The following is a 12,514-nucleotide window of genomic DNA, read 5'->3' as shown; positions in this document are numbered from 1 at the left end:
ATATGTGCCAGTCACCTCTTCTGGACAGCCCTCTGCATTCCTGTTAAGCCCAAGACAATTGGAGTGTTTTCATATTATTCATTCTTTCCTTCTCTTTCTTAGAAAAGCCATGTGAAGTTTGTTTTATCTTTCTGTTCTCCCTTTGCAAATGGAGCAAGCAAAAGAGCAGGCTCTGATGTTTAGGCTGTCAGTCTTGCCTAGTGGCTCGCATTGCTTCTGGCAGAACATCATGCTGGCAGGTTTGGGGGATCTGATTTTTAAGCGCTAACTTCTCTCTTGCTTCCTGCTAGGAAATATTTGTTGCCTGTTGGGATGGCACAAGGTTTTATGTGATGTGACACATTAAATGAACTGTAAATACAGTGTGATTGTTCAGTTTGTTGCTCAGAGAAGAACAAACAAGTCCACTGAGCATAGCAAATCTCATTCTGAGTGGACTCTAGTGGCAAGTTCTGTGGTTTTGTTTTTCAGGACAATGTTAACTCTCTCTTGCCAGTGTTTGAAGAATTCCTGAAAAACGCTCCTAATGATGCCAGTTACGATGCTGTCAGGCAGAGCGTGGTCATTCTGATGGGTTCACTGGCAAAACATCTGGACAAGAGTGACCCGAAAGTGAAACCAATTGTTGGCAAACTGATAGCAGCCTTGTCCACGCCATCTCAGCAGGTAGGTGCCTTCCTGGAGGAATGCTCGTGTTCCACGCAGAGGCAGGTTGACACTACGATACTTTTAAGGACTACTTTTTCACCTTCAGAGAGGTGAAAAATGGCTCTGGTGACAGAAGGTTGTCATTGTGGGTGCAGTCTACGGGGAAGTTATGTTGGTGATGAATATTTTGTGATCTGATAGCTGGTGGATTGTTTTACAGGTTCAGGAGTCAGTGGCAAGCTGTTTACCACCTCTGGTGCCTGCAATTAAGGAGGATGCAGGAGGAATGATACAGAAGCTAATGCAGCTGCTTTTAGAGTCTGATAAGTACGCTGAGCGCAAAGGTGCAGCTTATGGGCTGGCAGGCCTGGTGAAAGGCCTTGGCATCCTCTCTCTCAAGCAGCAGGAGATGATGACCACACTGACGGATGCTATCCAGGACAAGAAGAACTTCCGTCGGCGTGAGGGTAAGGGACAAAAGCTTTTCCCTCCCAAATACTTCAAATTTCTCTTGTGTCTACTACCACTGTGGTCAGATCAAATGATACCTGAACGCTGTGCTTGCTTTATCTACATTTATTTTACTAAAGTTTGCAGAGAAAGAAATGGAGAGCGTCTGTCATGAGGCCATTGATTGTGTATAGTGTCCTAAAATTGCTCTGTTTGCATTGTGGTGGAGGAAGGGTTTCTGGTCCTGGACAACGTGCTTGCCCCCTCCCTCCTGTTTTCAAAGGCAGGTGTTGCTAGGTGGGCTCCTGAGCAGGAAGAGCGCTGTAGATATTCTGCTCCAGATGGTCCAGAGGGGCTCTCACAGCCTACTTGTTCCTTTTGCTGCTGGACGTTTCCTGTCCTTATTTCTGCTTACCTAAGCTAGGACTCAGACGACTGTTACACGTTTTTAATGCTACTGGGCTTTTTGTCCTTTCTGAGACCAGAAATCCCCACTACAGCACTAGCCACAAATGCAAGAAGGGAAGAGACTTTGAGTGCTTTTGGAGAAATTCTACAGATATTTGGCAAATTGTATCTTCTCTTTCCATCCCCTTCAAATGAAGCTGTATTTTCCTCTGACTGTCCTTTTTGTTTCTCTAGGGGCTCTGTTTGCCTTTGAGATGCTCTGCAGCATGCTTGGAAAGCTCTTTGAGCCCTATGTGGTTCATGTGCTACCTCACTTGCTGCTTTGTTTTGGAGATGGGAACCAGTACGTGCGAGAGGTAAGATGCTTTAAATTTCTGAGAACAGAGTGTTAAGAGAAAACCGAAATTGAATGTTTGTAACTAGGCAAATTGAGAAGGTGGATCTATCCCTTGAGATACCGTTAATACAATTTGATCGTCTTAGTAACTGAAAGTATCTTATTTCATTGGCCATCAATTGGGAGCTACTTGGCTAGCTGCATCATTGTTCTTAGACACTATTTTATGTGAAGCCTTTGTTCCCATTGAGTCTCTGAGGAAGGAGAAAACACGCATTGTGACACAGCTTGTAATAAGTGGTCTTTTCTCCTTGGAGGCTGCAGATGACTGTGCCAAAGCCGTGATGAGCAACTTGAGTACTCATGGAGTGAAGCTGGTTTTGCCATCACTTCTTGCAGCACTAGAAGAGGAATCCTGGAGAACCAAAGCTGGTATGGACCAATATCTGACTGACGTGATTGAGAGTAACTCACAGTTCCCTTCGCTGTCATTCCCCGTGTTTGTTCCTTCATCCCTACAGATGGCCGTGATAGTTTATTGTCTCATAAGGGACTGTGGAACTTACAGCTTTTGAGATACAAATGAGTTCCCTGACACATTTGAGCAACTTTTTTCCCCCAGCAGATTCAGGGGACGCTTTTTACCCCCTGTCTCTCTAGAAGTACTCCAGAAGATGGAAGTTTCCTCCCCTCCTCCTTTTACCTGGTACAAAAAAAAAAAAGGCTTTTAGTGTCTTTAAGTGACATAGAGTGGCTTAATGCGTTTCATGTATTCTCGGACTGGTAGATGTGACTCTAAGGTAAATGTGATCATCTTCTCATATCTCTTCTTAATGCTGTGTATTGTTTTGTGTTTTGTCTTTTTTTTCTTTTTTTTGCTTTCTTTTTGTGTACTTCATGCACAGGATCAGTGGAACTGCTGGGGGCTATGGCGTACTGTGCTCCCAAACAGCTCTCTTCCTGCTTACCCAATATTGTGCCAAAACTTACGGAAGTGCTCACAGATTCTCATGTGAAGGTGCAGAATGCAGGTCAGCAAGCTCTCAGGCAGATTGGGTCTGTCATCAGGAATCCAGAGATCCTGGGTAAGGGCTGTCTGCATCTCTAATGTCCTGACATGACCATGGTTTGTAATAGCAAGGTTTATGTTGACAACGTTTAGGATTAAATCCAAACTTCCACAGAAGTGAAACTACTCCTAGAAAAGTATAACATGAAAGCTTAACAGCAGCTGTCTGCTTCGAGGCTTTTTGAATGCTCCTATCCATTTTGTCAGCTAATGTTAATAGGGTTTCCTTTGTCCCCATGCTGCTAGTTGCTTTAGAAGGATCTAAAACATCCCATGAGAGAACACCAGCTCACCCTGACGTGCTTTTTTGTTTTATGTACAAATAAAGTCTTTTCTCTTGTTTTTAAAAATGTTCAGCAATTGCTCCAGTTCTGTTGGACGCTCTCACTGACCCCTCCAGGAAGACCCAGAAGTGTCTGCAGACTCTACTGGATACCAAATTTGTCCATTTCATTGATGCGCCATCCTTAGCACTGATCATGCCAATTGTTCAGAGAGCTTTTCAAGATCGTTCCACTGACACCAGGAAAATGGCTGCCCAGATCATTGGGAACATGTACTCCCTGACTGATCAGAAGGTGCGGTGCTGAACAAGCTCTCTAACTGCGTGCTGTGTTTACTGTGTAGGAGATAACAGAGCAAGCACCAGAGAGAATTTGTGTGGGATTTTGCTGTTAAGATAGACAATATTAGAATCCATGCAGCTTCTTTAATTAAATGTACGTAAATGAACAGATAATGGCTATAAAGACAGTGAAAATTCTCAGGTGCTTAAGACTGTCAGCTTTGTACTTTGGTCATCTAGTTATTACCAGATTTACCCCTGCAAAAAGGTCTTGTAATTTTTACCGTATGAGAAATGCGTTAACAAACAAACAATCAAAACCAGTACCAATGAAACACAGATCAGCTGCTTACAAATGGATCCAGGGTTTGTTTGAAAAGTATTTGTGGAACCTCACTGTAGGCTAAAGATCTGTGTTTAATTTTTGTGCTGATAATCTCTACCTTTAAACCTTGTGTAAATGTTAAGAGTGTTGGATTTTCCTTAGATACAAAGTGTTGGGTTGTGAGTGGCCATCAAAAAGGTTTTGAGTGATCCGCACAGAACTAGTGTTGTTTCTTGGACTTGCAGAACAATTCATTGTGCTTACTTGCAGGATTGTGAAAGCAACTGATTAAACTCTAAGGATGTTAAGGATGATTGCTAATAATAAGGGGCTGAATGCCCTTCACATGAAGGTGACTTATGTTTCTTTCTCCTTTTGAATCTAGTTCTTAACTCTTCGGGCTCTTTGTTTCAGGATCTGGCTCCTTACCTACCCAGTGTGACTCCCGGACTGAAGGCATCTCTGTTGGATCCTGTACCTGAAGTAAGTCTTTTGAACAAATACAGTTTGTCTTTCAGCGCATTAGGTTAGACTTTGTCCTAGATCTGTCATCAGTCTGACACATCTGTCTTAGTAACTTTGACTGGATATTTTGCAAATCTCTGTTCCTCTTGTCTGCTAGGTGCGTACAGTGTCTGCAAAGGCACTGGGAGCCATGGTGAAGGGTATGGGAGAATCATGCTTTGAGGATTTGTTGCCATGGCTGATGGAGACACTCACATATGAGCAGAGCTCAGTGGATCGATCTGGTGCTGCTCAAGGTGGGGGCAACTGTGTCTGAATACCGAGTTCAGACTTTCTTCTATTAAATCAGATTAGCTTTTCTTTCTTGCGTTCATCAGCTCTGTTCCCTGCTTTTTTTCCCAGGTCTGGCTGAAGTTATGGCTGGTTTAGGGGTAGAAAAGCTGGAGAAACTTATGCCAGAGATTGTAGCTACTGCCAGTAAAGTGGATATTGCTCCACATGTACGAGATGGTTATATCATGATGTTCAACTACCTGCCAATTACCTTTGGAGACAAGTTCACTCCCTATGTTGGTCCCATCATTCCCTGTATCCTTAAGGTACGTAGCATAGGCCTGAAGAGTTTCATTTATTAGAGAATAAAAAGAAGCCTCCAGAGTAGTTTAAGCGTCATTCCAGTAATTGTGAGACATGCAGAGACTTGTCCGGCGTTGCTGGACTATATAAAATATAAAAGAATTTAAATTATAAATTATTTCTTCTTTCAAGTTATTTGCTTACTGTCTTTTGTTTGTAGTCACTAGTAATTTGTTTTGTTTTCCTCCTGTTGGTCTTGTATATTGTGCTGAAAAAACCCCCAGTTTTCAGACACTTTTCTGTCTCTGTGCAGGCGCTGGCAGACGAGAATGAGTTTGTGCGGGACACTGCCCTGCGCGCTGGCCAGAGAATCATAAGTATGTATGCTGAGACTGCCATTGCGCTTCTCCTGCCACAGCTTGAGGATGGCCTGTTTGATGACTTGTGGAGGATAAGGTGAGGGATACCGTCCTATTGACAGACGTTTCTCTTCCATGATTGAAAAACTGGTGTGATTTAGACTCTGTTGCTCCTCAAGCAAATGCAGAGACCTCCTGGGAAGCAAAAGCAAGTCTCTCTTTTTGCTTGTTGATTTGAATATGATGCCTTGTAGCACCGAGTCTGAGAAGCCCTGCCAGCCGTGGATCAGGTTTCCCGGTACCTGCAAAGCATTCCTTCTAGGTTATTAATTCTGGTTGTGACTCTGAAAAGCGCTTCCAAGGCAGTTGATGTGGCAATATTTAGCCCCCATATATTGTTTTTCATCTTTCAAAATGCTGACTAAGTTCTTGTTCTCCTGTGTATGGAAATGTGCAGTGGAGCGCGCACAGCTAATAGCAATTACTCAAAAATTAGTTGTGCTAAAAGGCTTGTGTCAGCCGAGTGCTGATGAGTGCACTCACCCCAGGTGAATGTCTTTTGGGTTGAGACCGATACTGGCAATGCCTTGTTCCTTTCTAGAGTCCAGGCTATTCCCTGACTCATTGCTTTGATATGGGAATTCTCTCAGCCCCTTCCTGTTTGGAATTCATTCCTTCCCTTTCTCTTTAGCATGTAGGCAGACTGATCTTAGTACCAGCCCATGCAGCATTTCACTGCCGACCTAGCTCTTTGCTCACGTCTGTATTTGACGTACCGTCATATTTGGACAGGTACCGCCTGAATACCCTGTTTGTAACACTTGACTTGCTCCTGTTGCCAGGTTTAGCTCAGTTCAGCTCCTTGGAGATCTCCTATTCCATATCTCAGGAGTCACTGGAAAAATGACAACAGAAACTGCCTCAGAGGATGACAACTTTGGAACAGCCCAGTCAAACAAGGTAAAACTGTTCTTGTCTGTTGTGCCTTTGTTTTATTTTTATTTTTTTTAAATCAGTATAGAAAGCCTGCTAGAAAGACGTATGGAATAATCACGTATTTTCTTCTTTTTCTAAGTTTCAGGAGCGGGTAAGAGAGTTTTGTTTCTATTCCTTTGCAGGCTATTATTAATGCTCTTGGTGTGGAGAGGAGGAACAGGGTGCTGGCAGGGCTGTACATGGGCCGCTCTGACACCCAGCTGGTAGTGCGTCAAGCCTCCTTACACGTCTGGAAGATTGTAGTCTCAAACACTCCTCGCACGCTGCGTGAAATTTTGCCAACTCTCTTTGGGCTTCTGCTGAAATTCCTGGCCAGTACTTGTGCAGATAAGCGAACGGTGAGAAATTGAATAATGCCTTCCTGTTACTGCAGGTGACCATATAAACTAATTCCTGAAGAACACAGGATAATTCTTTTCTATAAATCCCTCCAAAGCTGTCATTAATTTAACTGTTCTGAGCATGAGTATGTCCGAGTTCTCTCTTTGCTGAAGGCAACTGTGATGACAGTAGAACTATTTTTCTATGGTTACTTATAACAGTACTGTTTCCATTCCTACTACTCTGTCTGTACTGTGAACGGTAGTTTATGGTCAAAAGGTAACATCTGCTCACAGTTCACCTTCTTAAGTTTTATAAAACAGGAAAATAGTTAATGAATAAATTTTTGGGCACAGGTTGCAGCACGGACATTAGGAGACCTTGTCCGAAAGTTAGGAGAGAAGATCCTTCCTGAAATCATTCCTATTCTGGAAGATGGACTGAGGTCAGACAAGAGTGATGAGAGGCAAGGAGTCTGCATCGGGTTGAGTGAGATAATGAAATCTACCAGCAGGGATGCGGTAAGTTAAACGTGGAAGGTGAAATCCTAGATATTTATGTTACGATGCAGGTATTGCAGTTGAGACAGAATAATACAGCTAGGGCTGGACTTGTTTTATGGACTGAACTCAGGGCTTATAACTAACATGAGTTGCTGTTCAGGCAAATGTATGCATTTGTATCTGTCAGTAAATTTAAAACATTGCACAGTTCTGACTTTTATGAGATACAGTAATAGAAATCATGTACTAGGTAGCCTTAGAGCACTGCAGATATTCGTGTTGATTAATCCTGGTTTTCTTCCAAGATATTTCAAGCAAACAGCAATTTAGTTTCAGTTGTTAGCTACTTCAGTGAGATGCATGTGTCTGTTGTGCTTTAGATATTCTGTAATTTCATCTCTACATCTTTAGGTACTGCTTTTCTCTGAGTCCCTAGTTCCTACAGTGAGAAAAGCACTGTGTGACCCTCTGGAAGAAGTCCGAGAGGCTGCAGCTAAAACATTTGAACAGTTGCATTCAACAATTGGACATCAAGCTCTTGAAGATATCCTGCCATTTTTGCTGAAGCAGCTGGTAAGCATTGCTCAACATTAGTCAACAACTTGATTAATGATGTTGTGGGACAGGTTTTGAATAATTAGCTTAAAGGAGGAGCAGGATTGCAGTGACAGACCTTCGAGGGAATGGCAGCTCTATTTTGTCACCTACATGGAGTCATCCTAGCCATCGGTAGGGAAGGTCTTGTGGCTAAAGCATAGGCCTAAGAATTGCTACATCTGGCTCTGCTAGCGAATTGCCATTGTCACCTGCTTAAGTTGTGTGGCCACCATTCCTGCTACGGAAAATCTTTTTGATGTGACAGAAGAGCTTGGTTTGGGTTTTTGCTGTATAGTATGAGAGCATTTTTGGATAGAAGGACTTGTGTGTTGGTTATATGGTCACATGGTAAATTGTCCCTTGAAATAGGGTTTAGCTTGGTCACAAATCATCTCTCAGGTTTATAACTTTCTCTTTCCCTGTAGGATAATGAAGAGACATCTGACTTTGCTGTGGATGGTCTTAAACAAGTTATGGCTGTCAAGAGCCGTGTGGTGCTGCCTTATTTGGTGCCAAAGGTACAATTGGAAACAAATTTTAAACTTCAGAACTGTGCTTTTTCCTCTGCTTGCTGCCAGTTTTCCTTGGACCGATATGCCAAAAGGAAGAGCATAGTTTGAAATTTTCTTCTGATTTTATGCTCAATACATTGTTACTTGGGTTGTGATGCGTTTACACTTAGAAATTTTTCATGTTGTAGATGAAGTGAGATTCCTTCTGAAAAAGCTTTCCACTTGTCTCAGTTTTTTGTTTGGTTTTTTTTTAGCTGACTACTCCCCCTGTGAACACCCGTGTGCTAGCTTTCCTCTCATCAGTGGCAGGGGACGCTCTGACACGGCACTTGAGTGTCATCCTGCCTGCTATGATGTCCGCGCTGAAGGAGAAGCTGGGGACCAGTGAAGAGCAATTGGCAAGTAGCACAGCTCAGCTCCTTGTTATGACAGGTTGCCTGAAGACAGTGCTTCGGGTTTACTTCTTAGTACAGAATCTGTGTTCTCAATTCACAGATTGCATGTTTTAATTCAGTCCATTAGCTTCCTCAGGATGAGTCTTTTTGCCTGGTGGCATATTGTGAGTCGAAAAACGTATGCTTTCCAAATCTATTTGTATCCATGTAAAAGTCTCTTTGGCCTGCAACAAGATAAAATTCTCAGTTTACTTATTCTTGGAGAACTGCCAGAGTGTCTAGTTAACTTTGTATTTATTCTTGGTGTAGAAGACGGAGAGATTAAAGGGCTGAAGGGAGGAAATCTCCTATTTTGCATGCAGCACTCCCTCTGTACTGCTTTCCGAAACATCTGGTATTTGGACTCCAGAGAACATCCTGGAGTTGTGATTGCAGATAGACATGTACATAAGTTGGTGAATTCGGAATGTTAGTGACAGAGCCCTCTTGTCTGTCTGCCGTAGATGCCCATTAGCTCAGCTTCTAGCCCCTAGTCTGCCTGGAGATCTCTAATGTACCCACAGACCTGCTTGTAATTAGTATTATGACGCACAGCATTAAACTACCTAAATTAAAAAAATGTTTTCTGACAAGACCCACAGTCTCTGAGGGGTGAGTAAGATGGGGGAGACTGAGCTACTCTCATTTTTGTAAATTAGCCCTTCTGCAGCTGGAGAGGGATCTGTGCAGCAATCAGCAGGGTTTGGTCACTTGTTCAATTCTGAGAGTTGGTTATATACCTGTCCCTGCTCCAGGACTGAGTCGAGCCTTTAGTGGTGATGTGACCAGCTATTTAATGAGAAACAATTAGCAAGTGGGATATGTTGTAGTATTCTCTAAGACATAATGCTGTGGATAACATGGGGAAACCTGGGGCTAAATCTGGCTTTGCTCTATTTGAGAGTTAATGTAAAGTTAATTTGGACTCTTTAGGAGATGGCAAACTGCCAGTCTGTAATCCTGTCTGTGGAAGATGAGGCTGGACAAAGAATAATAACTGAAGATTTACTAGAAGCTACCCGCAGCCCTGAGCTGGGAATGAGGCAGGCAGCAGCTGTCATTCTGAACATCTACTGCTCCAAGACAAAAGCCGACTATACTGGTCATCTCAAGAGCTTGGTTTCAGGCTTGATACGTCTATTTAATGATACCAACCCTGTAGTTTTGAATGAAAGCTGGGATGCGCTTAATTCCATCACCAAGGTGAGAGGCAGCTGAAAAAGGTTACAGTGGTAACGCCTGGCAAGGAGAAAACGGGGATAGCTGGTAAAGTACTGCCTAAATTGAACCTTCTGCTGTGATTGTGAACTACATTTACATTTGCAAATGCTGCAAAGATTTGAGAGTTGTAAGATGAGCCTGACCTCAGCGTTGTGAGCCAGTAGCTCAGTCTTTGGAGGGGGCAGGAAACGGGTGGCTTCTCTTGACACACCTGAGAAGAATTCACAAAGAATAGCTGGTTGCCATGTTGGCCTCATCTTTGTCTTACCCTTCTCCCCTGCAGAAATTAGACGCTGGGAACCAGCTTGCTCTCATTGAGGACCTGCACAAGGATATTCGGATTGTAGGGAATGAGGCCAAAGGCGAGCATGTGCCGGGATTCTGTATTCCTAAGAAGGTAAAGGATCAGAATGAGCATGGATTCATCACAGCCATAATACCACCTTTTGGGGGAACTGACTGATATGACTTTACAGCTGTTAGAAGCAGTGACTGTTGGGGCATTCCAAACCTGTATGTTGGAGAGACTTTCTGTAGGTTACTGCTGCTCTTGAGTTACCCTACAGAAGACTCCTCTTGTTACAAGATCTTTGACTGTTCTGTTATGCATGTAAGTCATGGTCGCTGGCTGCTTTTTGTGGGGGAGTAAAGCTGGACTTCTGTGCCAAATTTCTCTGGTTTAAAAATTCCCTGAGCCGCCACCACTTTTCTCATAGCAACTGGCTTAGTGAGGCGTAGATGCATGAAATCAAACCAAATAAAAGTAGCTCTGTAAATGTGGAAGCAGGCAGCTGAAGGTCAACAGGAAATTGAGAGAAACTCTGCAAGTCTGTGCATCTGGTGTATAACAGAAGCAAAAATAAGATACGTATTTTTTGCATCTTGGCTTCTAAGCTTTCTTATCCGATTTTCGTGACAGGGAGTGACTTCCATACTCCTGGTGCTGCGGGAAGGTGTTTTAACTGGTAATCCAGAGCAGAAGGAGGAGGCAGCAAAGGCCTTAGGGCTAGTTATTAAGCTGACTTCTGCTGAAGCTCTTAAACCATCTGTGGTGAGCATTACTGGGCCACTTATTCGGATCTTGGGAGATCGGTTCAGCTGGAATGTCAAGGTGGCTCTGCTTGAAACATTAAGCCTTCTTTTAGCCAAGGTAAGATTCAAAGTAATTGACTGTGGCTTGTGAACATTTTCCGTGGTAACTTTCAGCAGTATCTGTTGCTGTTCATGTAAATACTGCTAGGATGTCTGCTGGTGTGGACTTGATATTTAGGAATGGCAGTGTAACTGGATTGTATTCTTCCAACAGCTTCTGGCCTACCAAAACCCCCACTGCTTCAGTTTCTGGACCTCATAGAAATATTGCGAAATGCTGATAACACTTGCAAATGATTAAAAACTACCATGTAATTAATTTCTCTCCAGTGTCAACCACTTTTGTGAAACGTTAAGTCCAGAGATGATCATCTTGCATATTTGAACTGAGCTGAGCTTTTATTTAGTGCTCTGTATACAAAAGACTGTTCATGATGGCGTAAAGTCTTTCAGCAACGTTACCCTTGTATTTCAGCACACAGAAAATAAGATTAGACTTGAAAGGGATAAAAGTTGCATGGTAAAATACCGTTTCATGTTTTTCCTATTTTAGTAGTGTGTTAGATCTGAATAAGGGCTATTTGTGATAACTAACTGCTATAGAAGAGGCCATGCTGTTTTCAGGCTTTGATTTCTAGCCACTGTTTCAGACTTGACTGCACCAGTTTCCCTTCTTTCACCTCCGGTGTAGGTTGAGATTGCCCTGAAACCATTTTTGCCCCAGTTGCAAACAACCTTCACCAAAGCTCTACAAGACTCAAACCGTGCAGTTCGCCTTAAAGCTGCCGATGCTCTCGGTAAACTCATTGTCATCCATGTAAAAGTGGATCCTCTTTTTACGGAGCTACTGAACGGAATTCGTTCCAGTGATGACTCTGCCATCAGGTAAGCCGTAGGTGGTATCTTGGACCTTCCTGCTTACTAAGGAGGAAGGAAAGGGCTAGGAGGAATGAACAAAAGCCCCAATTCTGAGTGTAAGATTTGCTTATTAGTGAAAGCAGTTGTTCGTCAAGGGTGTAAAACAAAGCATGTGGATGATGGGGACTTCCTGGGTCAGAAGCTAAGCTGCGACAGTGCATCAGGGAGCATTGCTTGGTATCTGCCCAGTTCTGCCTCCTGCACACCCCCCAGCAACCACCACAGCCCACTTTCAGATACAAGACTGTATCGCTTGTCAGTCTGGCCTGAAGTAATGCCGCTGTTCTTGTATCCTAAGTGCACTGATCCCAAAGAAATTAACTTTCTGATTTGAGAATTTTTTAAATGTTTGAATAGTCAGAAAATATTTACGTTGTAAGAGACAGACACAAGTACACAAACATGGAAATATTCTCTAGCGTGGAGTTTTCAGCAGTGCAGAGCGCGTATCAGTCTCCTAAACTGTAAGGCATATTAGTGTAATTGCTGTGTAAGAAACTGTTACAGGTATCCAGAGCTCAATTTCTTCTTCAGGGTGGGGGAGAGGCAACGTCTGACTGTAAGTTGTGGTCACTTCTAGGGACACAATGCTGCAGGCTCTGCGGTTTGTAACACGAGGAGCTGGTGCAAAAGTTGATGCTGCAATTAGGAAGAATATCAGCACGGTGCTTCTAGGGATGCTGGGACATGATGAGGTACTGCTTCAGCCAGCTGCAAA

The 12,514-nt window shown here is 43.2% G+C and overlaps 1 protein-coding gene across 7 annotated transcripts in view; it reads left to right on the top strand.

The window, feature by feature from the left end:
- GCN1 (GCN1 activator of EIF2AK4) overlaps positions 1-12,514 on the top strand; it is a 43,439-nt gene that overhangs the window by 24,868 nt on the left and 6,057 nt on the right. For 6 of the 7 annotated variants that reach the window (XR_012676394.1, XM_075167302.1, XM_075167301.1 and 3 more), the window contains 21 exons: positions 472-666; positions 869-1,115; positions 1,741-1,862; positions 2,161-2,275; positions 2,749-2,928; positions 3,270-3,490; positions 4,217-4,285; positions 4,425-4,563; positions 4,670-4,866; positions 5,157-5,299; positions 6,045-6,162; positions 6,321-6,536; positions 6,876-7,040; positions 7,434-7,595; positions 8,045-8,137; positions 8,386-8,529; positions 9,499-9,768; positions 10,070-10,183; positions 10,706-10,936; positions 11,570-11,763; positions 12,377-12,491. Coding sequence is in view for 5 of the 7 variants with exons in the window: in XM_075167302.1 (XP_075023403.1) it covers positions 472-666; positions 869-1,115; positions 1,741-1,862; positions 2,161-2,275; positions 2,749-2,928; positions 3,270-3,490; positions 4,217-4,285; positions 4,425-4,563; positions 4,670-4,866; positions 5,157-5,299; positions 6,045-6,162; positions 6,321-6,536; positions 6,876-7,040; positions 7,434-7,595; positions 8,045-8,137; positions 8,386-8,529; positions 9,499-9,768; positions 10,070-10,183; positions 10,706-10,936; positions 11,570-11,763; positions 12,377-12,491 (3,450 nt within the window). In the remaining 2 variants the exon portion in view is untranslated. Of the gene's footprint in view, positions 1-471; positions 667-868; positions 1,116-1,740; positions 1,863-2,160; positions 2,276-2,748; positions 2,929-3,269; positions 3,491-4,216; positions 4,286-4,424; positions 4,564-4,669; positions 4,867-5,156; positions 5,300-6,044; positions 6,163-6,320; positions 6,537-6,875; positions 7,041-7,433; positions 7,596-8,044; positions 8,138-8,385; positions 8,530-9,498; positions 9,769-10,069; positions 10,397-10,705; positions 10,937-11,569; positions 11,764-12,376; positions 12,492-12,514 lie in introns of those variants that run through there. The other variant, XR_012676395.1, reaches the window with a different exon arrangement.

Source organism: Calonectris borealis, chromosome 18, assembly GCF_964195595.1.
Source record: "Calonectris borealis chromosome 18, bCalBor7.hap1.2, whole genome shotgun sequence".
NCBI lineage: Eukaryota > Metazoa > Chordata > Aves > Procellariiformes > Procellariidae > Calonectris > Calonectris borealis.
The sequence above is the reverse complement of the archived record's forward strand: the minus strand, read 5'-3'. Positions and strand labels throughout refer to the sequence as shown.